General features: G+C 45.1%; 1 protein-coding gene across 2 annotated transcripts in view; it reads left to right on the top strand.

Moving 5' to 3' along the window:
- LOC109627012 (zinc finger MIZ domain-containing protein 1-like) overlaps window positions 1-17,014 on the top strand; it is a 107,484-nt gene that overhangs the window by 60,116 nt on the left and 30,354 nt on the right. For both annotated transcript variants that reach the window (XM_020083322.2, XM_069517478.1), the window contains exons 3-4: window positions 8,831-8,950; window positions 14,931-15,044. In XM_020083322.2, coding sequence (XP_019938881.1) covers window positions 8,882-8,950; window positions 14,931-15,044 — 183 coding nt within the window. In that variant the 5' untranslated portion in view covers window positions 8,831-8,881. The remainder of the gene's footprint in view (window positions 1-8,830; window positions 8,951-14,930; window positions 15,045-17,014) is intronic.

The following is a 17,014-nucleotide window of genomic DNA, read 5'->3' as shown; positions in this document are numbered from 1 at the left end:
TGGCATTCCTCTCAGCCGCACATTAGATGAGAGGCTTCCCGATTCATTTACACAAAGGCAATCAAAACATGGCAGCCCACAATCTCTGGCAAATTAGAGTGCAAGCGGCGCGGCGTGGACCCAAGCAGAGGCCGAGCAGAGGGAGGTGGAGGTCTGTCCGTTGCGTGGGATTCATCACATGCCTTGCGTCCCGACCCCGCCCCCTCCCTCCTTACAGCTTCATGAGGAAGATTTGTGACACAGATTTATAGCAGCCTGTGTTGTCTAACCTCTAAATCAGCCCCCCTCCCACAGAGCGGACCCCCCACCCCTCCTTTACATACAGACACACTTGGACACAGACACACTGTGCCTGGTCACGGAGGGGTTTGTAAGGATGGCTGTGGTGTATGGGGGAAGGGAAGGCCAAAAGAGGCAGAATTGCCGCAGTCCAAAGTCTCTTCTTTGCGGATCAAGCGTCCGCGTGTCTGGTAATGTGTTGTCATTGACCAATTAGGAAATCCAGATCAAACAGGCACAGGGATTGGCCCCCTCGCTACCCCTCTCCAAGCACTCTGCTCTTTTTAATTGAGCACATTTGTGGAACGAGAGGCTTCTCCCCGGAGGGATCCATGGCTACTGATACTAGCAAGCTGTTAACACAGGATCAGTCCACTCAGTAAGGTCATCAAAAAAAAAAAATGTGATGATATGAAAAAATATATCTGTAGGAGACGTGCCAGTTAGATGATCTAAATGCTCTTCATGTTAAGAAGATGCAGAAGACCTGAAACAAACTAAAGGTCAACGCTTCATTATAATAATTTATTTAAGACAAACTACATAGCTTTTACTGATTATTGGCATCTCTGGCCACAAGTTACAATTACTTGATATATGTAAATGCTAAAACACTGGGTCACTGTCATGAAGTCTCACTGATTGAGTCAATTGACGCCATTGCACAGTTAAATCAAGTTTAATATGAGCTAATATTAGCCACTGTATATAACATAAGACAAAGAACACCTTGCTGAGTGTATTGAATTTAGCAATCGTGTATTTAGATACTTAAAGAGAAAGACTGTGTCCTTTGTTTTTGACATTGTCCTGATAAAAAAAAAGGATTGAATAAGACAGATTAATAAATTATGACAATAACCATTAGTTGCAGCCAAGATTCTCTGAGTATGAAATGTTAAAATGTTGGCGGGGTCACGGTGAGGTCTGGCACTTTGATGGCATGTCTTCACAGGCATCTTCGGTGAAACAGAGAAAGCTCATGTTGCCGCTGTCTGTCAGCGTATGGGCAGGTTGAGCTCATGCACTATTTAAAGTCTGCTCGCCCTCACTCTCTCCTCCCATTCACTCAAAGTCACAAAAGGCCAAAGGTCAGCGGCACAATGGAGACGAGGAGGACCTCCAACCCCCTGCCCACACCAATAACCCCATCAAACACACACGCACACAAGTCAAGAAACACACAGCCACCCCTAACTTATCACCACTTCCTGCACATGCACCGCACACACTCTTGAGGTAACAAACACACAAACACCCTCATGTTCTGCTCTCAGCCTTCTTTGAATTCCTTCCCATGTATCTCGCAGCTCGCCTGTCACTCCTCCCCCCTGCGCTATCAGTCTCTCTCTCTCTCTCCCTCTCTCTCTCTCCCCCAGACCTCATAATGGCTCCTCCCGGGTAGCTGCTGCGTCTGCGGCTCCCGCTATTTCAAAGTTTTAGCTGGCCGGATTAAGCGTGGTATGTGGAAAATGAACAGCCACTCACAGGAGGGACACATGAGCTGAATGCATAATAAACCGAGAGACTGGCAGGGGGAAAATGGAGGAGAGCACAAGAAAGGGAAGGAGGGAGTAAAAGGAAGAGAAAGAAAAACTCACTCACAAGTTGTCTGAAGCAGTGTCGCTACCTACACAGCAACAATATCAGTCACCCAAATGGAGGTAAAATGCCTCTGTGACTTTTCCTCTGTGCTTACAATCAAAGACCGACTCAAGACCAAGTGTTTCACGGGGCCGAGGGTGTAGTGGTGCTGGCAAATTCACTTCACATTGCAACAATAGCTGCAGGTTGGCACTTTGGCTGGATTGTTTCATCATCATCATCATCATCATTACATGCCTCCAAAATTCTTGGAGGATTCTGGGAGGGGAGAGGGGAGGCTGACAGAGCGCTGCAGAGAACGTGAGGCTATAGCCGGCACGCCTTGAGCTCCACGCCGCTCCGCATTTTCGGAGGCGACGCGTAGTCATGTGGCTCATCTGTGCAGCCTCCAGCAGCCCCCGGGGGGAATTGGACCCCCCCCATCTCTACCTCCTTTGCTATTAGTGTAAGGGTGGAGGGAAATTAAAAGAGTGGCTGTTTTGGAGGAGGCGGCAGAGGGCAAACAGGAGAAGGCTGTGAAGCTCCCCCATTGCTTGTGGCTGGGACCATCTCTTCTGCTTTGCCCCACAGGAGCCAGGCGAGTTGCAGGGTTGGTGGGGGGGGTTTGGTGGTGAAGAGACTGGCCCCAATCTGCCTTTGTCTTTTTTTTTGTATTGCAATCGGCCCATGAGTCTTGGTGAAACGTTACACTTGGTTAGAGAGGAGATATTGCTTAGGCCCCTCTATGATCCCCGACCCTCTGTTTTCTTCTTCTTTTGCTGCTGGGGTGATGGTGTTGGGAGGGCTTCAGTAACCACCCCACCCTCCTGCATGCCGCCGCTGCCACCACCATGCTCCCTTTGCTTTTCTAATCACGCTGCAGATGTGCCTGATGGCTGAACAATCTCTGTGTACTGATCGAGGGGCTCCCGTAGGAATCCAGGAGGCTTGCTTATGTGAGCTGTCATGAAAAAAAAAAGTGAGAGGGCAGAAAGGGAAGGGAGGGAGGGAGGGAGGGAGGGAATGTGGGTCTGCGTGAGAGAGAGAAAGAGGGAGCGGAGGGAGGGAGTTAGAGGGAGAATGGGAGATGGAGAAAGACAGAGGGGAAGAGGGAGAGATCAGTGAACAGCGACCAACGCAGCAGGGCTCCTTGGATTGAGTGTGTGTGTGTGTGTGTCACAACTGCAAGCCCGCCCTCTCTCACGGTTGCCGCTGGAGCTGCAGACCAAACCACATTAAATAAAAGAAATCCATTCCCAAGCCTGTTAAGGAGCCATGTGGGGAGGTGTGTGTGTGTGCACTTGAGTGGCAGTGTGTCCATATGTGTGTGCAGCAGAGAAATGGGGGAAGGGAGGAGGTGATGGAGCAGGGCTGAGGGGAGGGGAGGTATAGAGCAGGGAGGTGGGACAGGCAGGAGGCAGCTCATATTATCCTCCGTGCCAGCTCTGGATGGAGCCTGCCGGGGATTATGGCACATTCTGTAAGGCAACAATGGAAGCGGTGCCGATTCGTACACATTTCCATCCTCTCTGCTTTCTCCGCTGTCGAACAAACACAGCTTTGTCCTCGCTGCCTCGTCTGGCCACTTACCAGGCGGAGAACCAGGCAGACACCTGGAGTCCTAGAGCTGCCCTCTCCAAACTAAACACCCCTCCCCTTGCTGCGAGAAAACGGCGTCTCCCCACAATGCTGAGATAATTAAAGGGGGAGCTTTCACGCCGTCCTCGGCCGACAGTCGGAAGAAAACAAGACGTACACTATCTCGGAATCAAAGCTCATTAAAATCATGAGGGGTAAAGAGATGCTTCCTCCCCTCTCCTCCTCCTCCTCCTCCTCTTCTCTCCCTCCCTCATCTTTATCGCCCTTAAGCAAGTGCTGCAAACAGCCGAGCCCTTGTCAATGATGGCGCAGATTAGTCTTTTATTGCCTAATTCACCTACAATAGGCGACACGCGGGGACACGATCACCTTGAGCTGCACGTCTTGATGTGTCCTAGCAAGGTGCGAGAGCGATGCCGATTTCCTTGCTCAGGCCACCATGTTCCTTTTTAATAGTGTCAGCAATACTTAAAGCTTCCGATTAGTGTGTGTGTTGTGTGTGTGTGTTAGTCGAGGGGGATGTTTCACACAGCTCTGTGGAGGTGTAACACCCTGCCTGTAGTGTTGTTGTAAAGCACATTAGGAGTGACTGAGGGTGTTTGTTATGGTATCATGATGGCGGTCCAGCACTCAAGGGAAGGTGAGAAGATCTGTGTGTGTGTGTGTGTGTGTATGCATGTTTCTGTGTGTGTGTGGTCCGAACAGTGGCCAGCACAGCTTGCTGTCTTTCAGTTCTTGCAGCATCCAGCTATCCACCTGTGTGCGTCCATGAATTCTTGGACCGAGTCTTGGACGCTACACATGCGTCTTCGCCTTAATGCCGAAGTTTGATAAATTAAAAGTCCACTCAGACGCGTGTTTAACTTATTGTGACTCCACTTGGATCTTTAACCTTCAGAGTTTTGCACTTAAAGGCTGTTTCAATATTTATCTGCTGAAGGGGCAAAAGTTTGTCTTTCCTAAAATCCAAGCATGATTTTCTCTGATTTCATTGCAGTGTGATGTAGGAAGTTAACATTTCCAGTTTCATTAGAGGAAAGAAAGAGGAAGGCTACTTAATATTAAAAAAATCTGGACAGACTGGACAGAGCAATCGGGCCCATTTAGGGTCTGTGAGTGTGTGAAATTTAGTGTAGCTTGATTGAATTTACGGGGACATTTGGGCCTTCGTAGAGATTCGTGCTCCCCTGGATGCCATTCTAGTTTGGAAGAGAAACCAAAAGGGAACTACTCAACTTCCACCTGCTCTACTCGTCTTAGTCGTGCGTGTGCATGATTTTCCTGTGAAATTAGGGATTATTACTCACATTTTGGGTGCATTCACTTTTAGTTTTACCTCTGTTTAAAGTGTGACTGGGTAGTCTGATGGCTCGTTAACTGTACGCTTTATTGTCTGATTGTTAATTTCTTGACCTGTTGGGCTTTGTTCAGCCGTTGTCCCAGACCTCAGCACAATATCATCATTACAAATGGCCAAAAACCACCAAAATAAGAGCCAAGTTGTAATATCTGTAAACGAAACCCAAGAGTAGCCAGAATGTTTTGGTTCATGAGCCATCTATATGAATAAATTAAATCTGTTTACCACTTCCCTGCGCCTTGACAGCTCAGCTGAGAGACTGTGTAAAGCGGCGAGGGTTCATGATCCATTTGTTCTGCTGTGATGGTGGGATAAAGCTAATCATTGTCTACTCTTCTCCCCCTCAGACTGTTTTTATCCCGCCGAGCAGAGGCACACAACTCATCTACGTTACATTAACAGGCTGGAAGCTCTCTTTGAAGACGCGGGGCTGAAATAATGTTTATATTCCAAACTGTGCGATTGTGACAGTTCAAAAAGCGATCCCTCTTACTTACCGGAGATATTGTTGCGCTTTAGTGTCTCCATTCGACAATATTTAGCATCACCATCTTCCAGTCCTCGCCGTGGCACTGTTTTGTCGTCTAATTAAATCCGCGGCCCTTTTCAAGGTACACTTATGTAACATGAGTATGTAATGAGACAAACACGGACCCCGCCTGATGGGAGATGGTCCCGTCCTCCGCGGGGGGCCGCGTGGAAACAAAGCTTTTAAAGTGGTGGTACAGGGGGGAAGAAAAACATTGTTTTACCCCAGAGGTGGACTGATAGCTCTGTGAAAAGCCCATTTGAAGAGGTAGGCCTCATCTGTCACTGGGCTATGGAGGAGGCAGCCATGCAGAAGCCCCCTGATTATAAAGAGATAATTTCATCCAATCCTCCGGTGGTGCTCCATCGCCTTGCCGCCATACTCCACTGCCTTTCATATTTGTTCCCAGCCTGCATCTCCTCACCCGTTTCGTTTTATTACAGCTCCCACTCAATACATATATTTTAGCTCCCCCTTGAATAGGGAAGGCGAGCAAGTCTCCCTCCTCCTTCCCTCCCCCCGCCCACCTTCACTCCCCCCGTGTGCCTTTTGTTGTGCAGGAATCCGCAGCCCTCAACTTGTTGTGTAACGCCTGCCGTGCAATTTGCAGTAAATTAAGCTCAAGCAATGCACGTATCTGCGTCAATTCCCCCCCCCCCACACACACACTCACACACACACACTTTTCTGGGGGTAACTAGCTGAATCACAGCAGATAAGTTCACATAAGGTAATGGTGCAGAGAAAATAATAAATGATAACATCTGCAAGATTAAAAAAAAAAAAAGAGCAAGTAAATAGGGGCAGGCTCATAATTGCATCTGCTGTCATATCTCCACAGCATTGTGGGTTTAATCTTTAATTTGGCTCTTGTTAGTCATTAAAGCTTTAACAAAGGACTAATGTTTGATTAGAACAAGTGAAATTAAATTAAATTACTCCAGATCTATGTCATGTCATACTTGAAATGATCTTTAAAGTGTGTAGGCAGTGTGTGGAGGTCAGAAATATTGTGTGCTCAACAGAGGAGGTGAATGGCAGCCCAGCCTCTTTCTTTCCCCCTCATTTTAACTCACTGTTGGAGGCAAGAGAAATGACATCGGGAGAGAAAAAGAGGGAGAGAGAGAGCAAAGGGAAAGGAAGGGCAGGAGGGCGGAGAGCCGGGGAGAGAGCAGGTCGACTCGCTCATCAATAACCACAAGGTCAGACAGGCAGTGCCGGGCTGAGTGGGCCCTGTTAGGAAGCAGCAGCTGAGGATTTGTAGAGCTTGTAAAGGCTTAAAGCAACACCGCTCCGCCTTCTTTGTGCCACTAGCCAGGCCTTTGAAGGGCCAGGGAGACACCTGCTGGTGACTGAGGGGCACAGTGGTGCGGGGCCACCCACGCCAAGGACCGGCTCAGTATCAGCTGGCACAGGGAGCAGAGTGAGGGCAGTGTTACAGCAGCAAACACAAAAGTCAGGATATTAATGCAGAGGATGAAGCTTTTTCTACTGTGTGACATGCAGGGTATCTTCACAGGAAAGTTTTTCTTTTTATGCTTGTTTTAGTCATGTGAGTGCATTTTCTGTGTTATTACCTCCGCCAAGGTGGTTTCGTTTTCACCCTGGTCCATTTTTTTGTTATCAGGATCCAGGATCAAGGAATATTTCATGGATCCTGATGAAAACAACCAGGCATGTTTTGGGGACTGATATTTAGGATTTTGTGTGATTTGGTGCAGATTCAAATAAAAATGTGGATCAAGTGAATCTGGCAGAGGTATGAACAATCTGAGCACCATTCGGTTTTTCTTTATTATATTGTGACAACTAGGTCCATTATATATATAATATTTATATATTTACATACATTGGCAAAAGCAGTAAAGAGGTTTCACACATAATTGATCTAACTCAGATTTGTAGTTTATCAAGTATTTGTCATTCTCTGCTCATCAAGATTCAAAAGAAATAATAATGGATCATTATCGACTGATTATTGACTGATACCTCAACCCACATGACCAGACTTCTCTTTAGTTTCCAAAGTTTTCCTACGTGCGACACTTCAAACACATCAACAAACACGTGCTTCTCATCTGCAAAGAAAAACTCCTCCGACATCTCTTTACCTCTCTTTTTTTTAATGAGCTTTCTAATTTATGGAGAGGAATGCACTAGTGTGCCCTTCTCTCCACTCAAGTAACGGCATGAGCAGCTCCAATAGGTAGCATAAAAGCTCTTTAGCTGTCTAGTGGAGTAGATTACTGGCCCTGCCGTTAAATCCAGCTAGAGACCCCTAAGTGAGTATTATCAGTGTGGTGCAGCATGCTGCCTCCTCTCTCTTGCTCCCTCTCTCTTTTCCTCATCTCACCGGTACTTTGTGCAGTGAAATTTCTCACTGTGTAATGGTAATAGAGAAAGATGGCGTGAGGGTTGGAGGGGTCTGAGTGATGGGAGGGGGGGGTGAGACGAGGCTCTGCAGGAGGAGATGCCTTTGCAGTAGCGTAAAAGGAAAGATTGAGACAGGATGAGATGGAGGGGGGAGTGTGGCGGGGAGGAGACGGGTGAAGATGGAGGGGTATGTCTCAAACCACCACCCGTGCATGTGCCTATTAATTCACTCACCCCCTTCACTTGGAGCTGCAGGTCACTGTGAGTTATAGCCCACTGGTATTTATTCGACGTCGAACGCAACATTAAATCAGCCCCCCGCGGGCAAAATTGATAACCTTTAATGTAGCTTGTAATACTTTTTAACTTGTGATAATGTTATGTAGCGTGTCACACCACAGTCCCATTGTTTGCCTTCCCTGAAAAATTATACCTCTGGAAAAAAAAAGAGGAGAGAAAGAGGTTTTCCATAAGCCGCTGCTCCAAAATCAATAGTGCGATGTAAGGGGTTTTGCTCAAGGAACTCTTGTGTTGCTGGAGAGCAATGGAAGGATCAGGAAGGGGGGGAGGAATGAAATGTAGAGCATGTCTGGGCCCAGGGTACAGATAATTGTTAACCACAGATGACATAATCGCCAAGTAATGTAAACAGCGAATCACATGCCAAGTTAATGTTCTCACAGGCCAGGGTGGAATTTTGCACATTGTTTTCTGAGGTAACGTTGACAAGACTGTTTTTTGCTCTTTTACGATGAGTCACTGTGTGTGTGTCGTCATCGCTGGTCATTGTCACCCTGAGGTGCTTTAAACGGGGTCAGACATCTTCTCTAAGTTGCCCAGTGTGTCCTCGGCGAAGGTGTGTTCCGCCGTTCAGGGCAACCGCCAGGGCTTGTTAAGGGTGTCAGAGGCGCTGAGAGAAATGTCATCCTTCGGGCTCTCTGAGGTGCTTGTCACCTGCCAAATCAATATCTCGGCTCACAGCAACACACACACACACACACACACACACGTATAGACACACTAACTGCAATATCCTGGTGGTGATGGGATTGGCAGCTTCCCTGTGAAGAGTCGAGCTTTAACACGTGTCTGTATTTCTGTTTCAGAGCGCTCCAGTTTAATGGCTGGCAGGTAGAGGCCAAAGAGGGACAATCATCATGAACTCTATTCCGTCGATGGACAGACACATACAGCAGACCAATGACCGTCTGCTGTGTATCAAACAGGTGAGACTTTCTTGCACCTTCTTCATTGTTTAACATTTATATTTGACAGTTTATATAAGGGGTTTACATATATTTTACATGAGGAATAAAAGCTAAGCCAAGCCTAATATATGTAATATAGAATACACCGAATTAGAAAATAGTAAAATACATTAACACTTAAGCTTTGTAAAGTTAAATCTTGAGGTGTAAACTTTATACTGTTACTCCTCCATTCATATATGTCAGGGGATTACATCAAGCCTGACAATAATGTATTTTCTATCATATTTATTGTATTTAAAGCAAGAAACTGCCAAACAGCACAATGCATAAATCAGATTCACCTGGAACAGCTGCAATACAATGTTAAAACGGTGCTTACAGGTTTAAAAACCAATAATTTATCTCTGGAAAAAACACTTAATTATTCAGATAAACTGTAGAAAACTGGGTTAAATCAGGTAAAATACACAGGTTTGCTATTTTAACCTGAGGTCTCTTGACCGTAGTAAGCATTGTGACGTAAACATAGATTATGTACAGTGTTGATGTCTGGCATCAAGGCTCTGACCTCCTCACGCCCCAGCACAGCAGGATGTGATGATGATAACTTGCCCCCAAGGAGAACACGGAGCTTATAGGTGGATGCTGGGGTGGAGATGAAATGTTAAATAAACAGCCGCAGTAGGTGATGGTTGTGTGGAGAGAGAGAGCAGAGCAATTAGTTCATAGATATTAGTGTTGCCTCCAACAGAAGGCTGGAGTTTACAACGAGTTTACAACCATAAGTGGCTCTCAACTTTATAGTGATTATAGTTTTTACTTTTTAAATCCAGTTTGTGTATCTACAGTGGGTTGCGAATAAAATTACAAGCTCCTGTGTTGCCTTTGTGGTTATTGATGCAATTTGACATTTCATGTTGCCATTTTCTCAAATGGAAATTTGAGTCATTAGCATTTTTGTTAAATGAGAAGCGTTGGAAAACAACAATGTGTTTCATTGTCCTGGTTTGTGCTTGCACTCATGTACACACACACAATTCTGGCCCTGAATGTGTCTACGTCTTCCTGTTGACTAATCTGTTCAGTCCTATTATCAGGCCTGTGGTGTGACTCAGGTTTCTGACTGGGGTCAAAGAGCAGAGGCTCCCCTCCCTCCCCATTCATCACTCTTCTTTCTCCCACCACCGCTGCTGACTCCCAGTGAGTCCTTTTGTTCTCCTCTCGCCACCATTTACTGCAAGACCAATCTCTGGCAGAATTAAACAGACATACTTGCGTAACCTCGGGCTACAGGGCCCTGCCTTTGATCTCTCCTTTTTAACTGACGGCCCGTTTTGTTTCTGGGCTCCGCGCTGAGGTCCACCTCCTGAGAAGAACATCACAAGGCCTTGGGGAAAGTATTCAGGGCCTTGCACTTAAGACGCAAGTGTGGACGTGGCAAATTGTTTTACCCTCGGCAGGGAGTTCCCAGCTATTACTGAGAAAGAGACACGGTGAGGCCGATAGACAGGCCGAGTGTTTGGGGAGCAAACAGAGGGAGGCCTCTGTGTGGATAGTTTGATGTTCTTAAGTAATAAGATGGAGACAGGTACACGCTCCCCGACTTGTTACCTACTTTATAATATTTACTAGAAGGGCACTAGGAGAGCCCATAGCCCCGCCAAAGCTCATTGGCTTGTATTAAGATCAGATACATGAACCATTTACACAGAAATGTACTGCAAACTGCTTACATTAAACACAGGGTAAATATCCAGTCTCTGATTTTGTTGAAAGGAATTTGTTATCATACAGTAACTGAATGATCACTCCCCCCCGATATGATCAGTTTGTCATCAAATCTGTATTATTATCTGAAACCACACAAAATTTAAACTGTTCATAGGTATGTTTAATTTCATTAAGATCTTTGCTTTATTTCTTGAGAAATCCTTAAAAAATGTTGAAAACACCTCAATCTAACAATATTTCCTGGATCACTCCCTTTATCGAGATCCTCTCCAAAAGTTATTGAGTTCATTCTTGGCTCATACCCCACCTTTCCACCAGGTTTCAAGAAAATCATTTTGGTAGTTTTTGTGTAATCGTACTAACAGACCTTGGCGGAGGTTAGTATTCAATGACATCATTCAGTCATCTGTTGGGTGAACTTGCATCCCTTGACTGTATTGCCCGTACCTGATTGGTTATATTAAAGGAAGTTCACAGGACAAGTTAAGAGACCCACAAGTGTAAACCCTTCAAATGTCGCAGGGTTAAACGTATTAACCCCACAAGGCAAAAATTTAAACAAACACATCCCAGTGTTAGCGATCGAGGGAGCAGCACATGGGTAAACATGGCAATTAGAGAGATCCATGGCATACAAGGAGGCCTCCAGTCCATCTAATAAATGGTTAAGCATCGGGTCATTTCAAACCAACCAGTAACAGCCAGCACCCTGCTAATAGAGGCAGCTTTGTGCCGCAGACAATCAGGGTTTGGAAGACCCGCATAATAAATACCATTTATGTCCTGCCAATTAGACTAGCAGTGAGCCCATTCAGCCGGCCGTCTATTCTCCTCCCCGCACACAAAGATGATCATCAGGGGAGATCAGAACAATTAACTCACTATCTTCTCCCCCTGCTCCCCATTGTCCAATATCCAAGCCATTAAAATAATTAAGAAAATATTGTAAACCAATCCAGCTGTTTGCTTTAATTGAAAGTGTGCGCACGCTGAAATTTGGCATCTCAAAGGCGGCGTGGACATGGAGCAGGAATATAAATGAAGGCTCCTCCATTGTGTTGTTGTTTTCTGGGAGATGTGACATGTCTGTCTGAATACTCGCAGCCAGTGCGGCGGACAGGGGAACAAATTGATTTTGTTGCTCAAATGATAAATTACTGCTTAGCGCCATGATAAAGTGGAGGAAATTGGAATCCGTCCGGCCTGATTGAATCCCAGGTTGAAAGTAAAATCTCAAAATCATTATGGTGGTGATTTTCAAATCACTGTCTTGTTGTGAAATTGGGGTAATTAGATTTTTAAACTATAACTTCACAAATCTCTTCATTACCTATGAAAACTATTTTTCGCCCTAATACACTCATGTCTCTGGCATGGTTATTTTGGGGGTCGGGGGCTGAAAAGTTTGGGAACCTCTGGATTAGTTGATTAATAAATTATGAACTGACAATAATTGACTTCATAATTGATCGTTTTAGTCATTTACGGAGCAAAAAAGCTTCTGCAGTATGATGACGTGTTGTTTTGTTGCTGTTTGGCAAACAATTCCAATAGCTTTTGTTTCCTTGTGCTGTGTGGAACTGCTGCTTAAAACCTCAAGGAAAGACTTAGTATCTGAAACTAAAAAAAAAAAAAAAGTCATACAGCAAAATAGATACTTGTTTCACCTCCAAACAAAGATTTTCAAAAAGTGATACATAAAAAAACTGTTATCTGATTTCACCCCCAGCACACAGCTCCTCAGTGGCAGTTTGTTTTCCGCTCGCGTCCTAGAATTGCACCGTTGTGAACACTTTGGGGAAGATGGGTTCTGTGATACTGCTGGTATCTATTTCAGAGGCAGTAGTTTTCCTCTGAGTGCGGGGAAGCCAGTTCGCTGTCAGACCCTCAGCTTGGAGTGGTACGCACCGGGCTTTGGCGGAAACAGTGAACTCTCCTTTCGCTGCAGGAGCACTTCCTCAAACTGAGTGTCAATATTTCAAAATAAACTGGAAGACAACTGCAGTCTCTTAGCTCCTGCACTGGATATGCAGCTGTTTCTGTCAACCACTGTTTTGCTTCTGGGTTAATTGTCTCCATTAATATGTTTTCAGTGCTCTGGGGCGTCGGTGAATGTAGAACAACAGCAACAGCAGCGAAACCAAAAAAGCTGTGATTCTGAAAGGAAAGGGAGACTCTGCCAGATCGCGTGCGCTGTCACATTCAGTTCCTCTGCAGATGTGCAGATCAAGTTGTTTCCAGACGTGACTACACTGGATGATTGTATCTAAAGAAAGCTGTATTCTCAGGACGCTGAAAGTCCCGTCCGCCTTTGTTTCCCTCAAACTGGGCCGAGCTTTAACTGGAGTGTAAATGTTGGAGGATCGCTCTCACCCGGGGGATGATGACAGGGGGGGGGTGAGGGCTCTCTTGGCCACTAGTTTAGGTTTGATTGGTGGGTTTTGGCCAGAGAAGGGTGAACATCTGTGGCATGACAGTGCCAAGCTCTCCCTGTGACAGCCACACTGGTGGGACCAATTGTTCCGAGTGCAAAGAACAGTAATCACTTCAAGCGCAAATGGTGGTGGTGTATTTTTTTTTTTTATCTCCCCTCTTTATACTCTCCCTTTTCCTCCCCCATCACATCCTCTGTGCACTGATTTCGTGTGTTGTCTCGCTTCCAGACTCATCTAAATTTAGCATCTGTGGATGTCTGTGCTTCTCCGGGAGACTTTATCCACCAGTAGAATTTAAATGCTCAGCAGCGCCACCACGTCTCACCCGAGTCTCCCCTAACAAAGACGCGTCGGGCGAGTGGGGAACAGTCTCGGACAGAGCATGAAATAAACAAGACTGGTTTCATCCGGCCTCTGTCAAACACTGGCTTTGTAAATTGATATGAAAGCTGCCTCACCAAATCCTGACCTCTGCTGCCCCCTAAAGAGCAAACAAGAATAAAGCAGTGCGAGACAGCAACTGTACAGCTGTCACTTCCTCTTCTCCTTTCTTCCCTGACAGTGAAATCAAAGCACACAGAGGCGTTAAGAAGGCAGCCATTCACTTCAAGCTGACAAACCTCTCTGTTTACCTTTGATGCAGTAGAGTGGGAGGCCATTTGTGCCTGGTTTACACAAGTGCACTACAAAGGCTCGTGTGCATAATCTCTCCGAAGGCAACAGATTACTGCGGAGTGGAGGTGGTGCGTCCGCTCTGCTGAAATGATTCAGGTTTGAAAGCTTTTAGAGAAGATCAGTGACCAGCAGCGAGTCCGACGTGGCGAGCCGGAGAGCTCTATTTTTCTGTTTTCCTGTGCTGCTCGACAGCAAGGTAGACAACAGGGTTGGTGAGTGGGCTGCTGGCTCCGGTCGGGGAATGAATGCCATAAACGGGTGCCTGTGGGTCAAGGAGGCTGTTGTCAGATAAAGTCACAGCACAGCTCAGGGCCGGCTGCTGAAATCAGGGCTTCCTCTGCTATTCATGCCGTCACACAAGGAGATTTATTGCACTCGGTGGCAAGGCAGTGCTACACAAACCTGGGGAGGGGGAGGCATGAGACTAATGGGGGACATAACCCCTCAGCCCAGAGCATTAATACTTAAAAACTCCTGCAAAAGAAATCCGAAGTGTGATACGTACAATTTGGGAAATGTGGTCGTGAAAATGCTGTTTTCTTTTAAGACACTCTGAGTGGTTTTAATTATTCATCATGCTGTTGCTGTGGCTCCTCTGTTGAGGAAAACTAATGTTTTCTATCACTATCCATTCATCTATTTTATATCACTTACCCGGATTTCAGCAAAACTAAGCAGGTAGTCCAACCTTATCCTCCATTTAGAGCGAAAGGCTCTAAATCCTTTCAATTTAGAAAAAATGTTTTAAAGCAGGTGTAAAACTTTCAATTAAAGGAAACTAAAGTTTCAAATCCCCGTAATGATGAAATGATGCTCTGTCTAAACTGTCATTTAACCAAGTGAAGACAATAACAAGTAAAGTTATCTTAGCTCTTTTGCCTAAATTTTATGCACAACATTGTTTCAATCTTTCAACAGTGTTTATTACTTTATTTATTCATAGGAAGTACAGTTCCTGTACATAAATAGAAGTTATATAATTAAATGGGTTGTTTGCAGATATCTTTATTTATTTGTCGTGCATTCAGACTTACATATATACATGTTATTAAAATCCATTATCCACAAATAAATGAATGAATATCTCTATTCTGCGTCTTTGTGACTCTTGAAAGTTTCTTGACTCCCAATCTTTTCCCTTTTCTTCCTTCCAGCACTTACAAAATCCAGCAAATTTCCAAACAGCAGCTACTGAGCTGCTGGACTGGTGCGGTGACCCTCGAGCCTTCCAGCGCCCCTTTGAGCAAAGCCTGATGGGATGCCTAACGGTAAGTTGCCAACCCCCCCCCCCTTTTGCAGCGTCATACTCACAGGTTCAAGGACAAGGAGAGGGGCTGATAAAACAACTGCTGCAGTGGCTCCTACTCCCTCAGGGATACAAGAGAAGTGAAGTTTAGCAGCCCGATCTTCACTGAGGTCACTGGTAAACAAAAAGCATTTCAGTCGGCAGAAACTGCTGCGGTTCAGTCACCTTTTAGAGTCTTCAGTTACAGTTTGTGCTGCGGCTCATGAAACAGACTGGAACTGGAGGACAAGTGCAATAACGTCCTCAAACCACAAAGCAATCAGTGCTTATGAGTTTCAAAGCCTTTAATTCCCCAACTAAAAATGTCTGGGGGCCTTTGATTAATTGAATAAGTAGTATCCCATGACATTCAAAAAATGTGACTCTTTTCCAATGTATACTGTAAACAAAGACAAGATTTTGGCCTAAATGGAAACAGGCAGTAATCTGCAAGATGGTTTGTATATTTTGACAAGATTTAATCAGACACAAGAGGGCAGAGCTGTGTAACACCCCACCAGAACCCTCTTTTGCATGTCAAACGCTAAACCCCCTGTAGAGTTGGGAGGTTGCCCTGAAAAGCTTGTAGCTTGTTCTTTTGTGAAGGTCGACAGCTGTCAGCGTAGATCCAGCGATATCAAAATGTCTGAACAAACTTCCCAACCATTTTTAATTGTGTCTCACTTTGAATCATAAACCCACCGACATCAATACCGATCTTTTTAAACTAAAACAGCTGGGTGCAGCTACTAATGGAAATTGTCATATTATATATTTTGGTATATATTTTTATAGCCCTATGGTCTATGTTTCAACCCTACACATAGAGAGCAGGTTCTAAATAGATTTTTTACTCAATGGAGTATTCCTCTAATACTGTCAGTGTGAACAGTGGGGGGGGGTACTAACTGGAGGAATTTGTCTCCATTCTGATTTTGGGCCAGAGACAGAGCAGTCAGTCAGCAGCACAATGAATGGATGTGTCACTCACCTGTCACCCTGCTTGGGCCAAACTTAACATGTTCATTGTCATATTGCCTCCAGCAGTAGATAAGAGATACATAAAGCTGCTGCTGGGTGTGATTTGTTGCCCCTGCGGAGCAAACGTGGCTCCACCAGGCGACGGGACCCAAGAGATTTGTGCTCGGGCACCTCAGTGAAACCACAGCGACACATCCCTCCAGTGATTGTTTGTGTTGCTTCTTTAATGTGCAGCAGCAGGTGACTTTTCCTCCATTCTGCCAATTCAATTTGTTTCCCGCTGTGAAAATCTCAAGGCTTTTCCTTTTCGTATAGACCTGAGCCTGAACTGCAGGGAGGCTGGAGAAGCTGTGTGTTTGTGAAATTATCTGGTCCCTGGTCAACTTGCATGTTTCTATCTCAGTGCTGCAGCATTAATGATATCAGACACGTTACACTGCAGAAACATAATCTACAGGTATTTTTCCTTCGAGAGCAATTGGCTGTGATACCAAATACATTTTTATGCAAGACAATTGCAGTTATGTTATCAAGGCCCACTTTACATTAAATTATTATACTTCTTTCAAAGTTAATGGTCTTTATTTTTTCCTAATTAGTTGTTCATTCTATTTTTAAGCTAAGCTATAGCCCACGAGTAACTAAACATGGATGTTACATGAAGATGCCTCTGTGTCTGTGAAGAGAAAACAAGGCAACTTTGGGTATTTCCCAAAAATGTGCCCAAGTTTACCAGCATGTTGCCTCCTTAATTAAGCCAAATAAAGCTTAATAAGTAGCCGAGTAACATGTCTTACATGTTAAGTGCATGGGTAACAATATCAGCTTTGACTTTTCTGGTATTCTGAGTGTGGTAGTGTGCTAAAACTAGACATTATTCTGCCCAGGTTCAGCCTCTGATATTGGTTATAGACTTGTTTTAACTGCCTTGTCTTAAGGTCAGAAAATGTTTAGTGGCCGGATTTTTATGTA

The sequence above is a fragment of the Paralichthys olivaceus genome, chromosome 21 (genome assembly GCF_024713975.1).
Source record: "Paralichthys olivaceus isolate ysfri-2021 chromosome 21, ASM2471397v2, whole genome shotgun sequence".
Taxonomy (NCBI): Eukaryota; Metazoa; Chordata; class Actinopteri; order Pleuronectiformes; family Paralichthyidae; genus Paralichthys; species Paralichthys olivaceus.
Note: the sequence above shows the minus strand (reverse complement) of the source record. Positions and strands in the feature narration are given on the sequence as shown.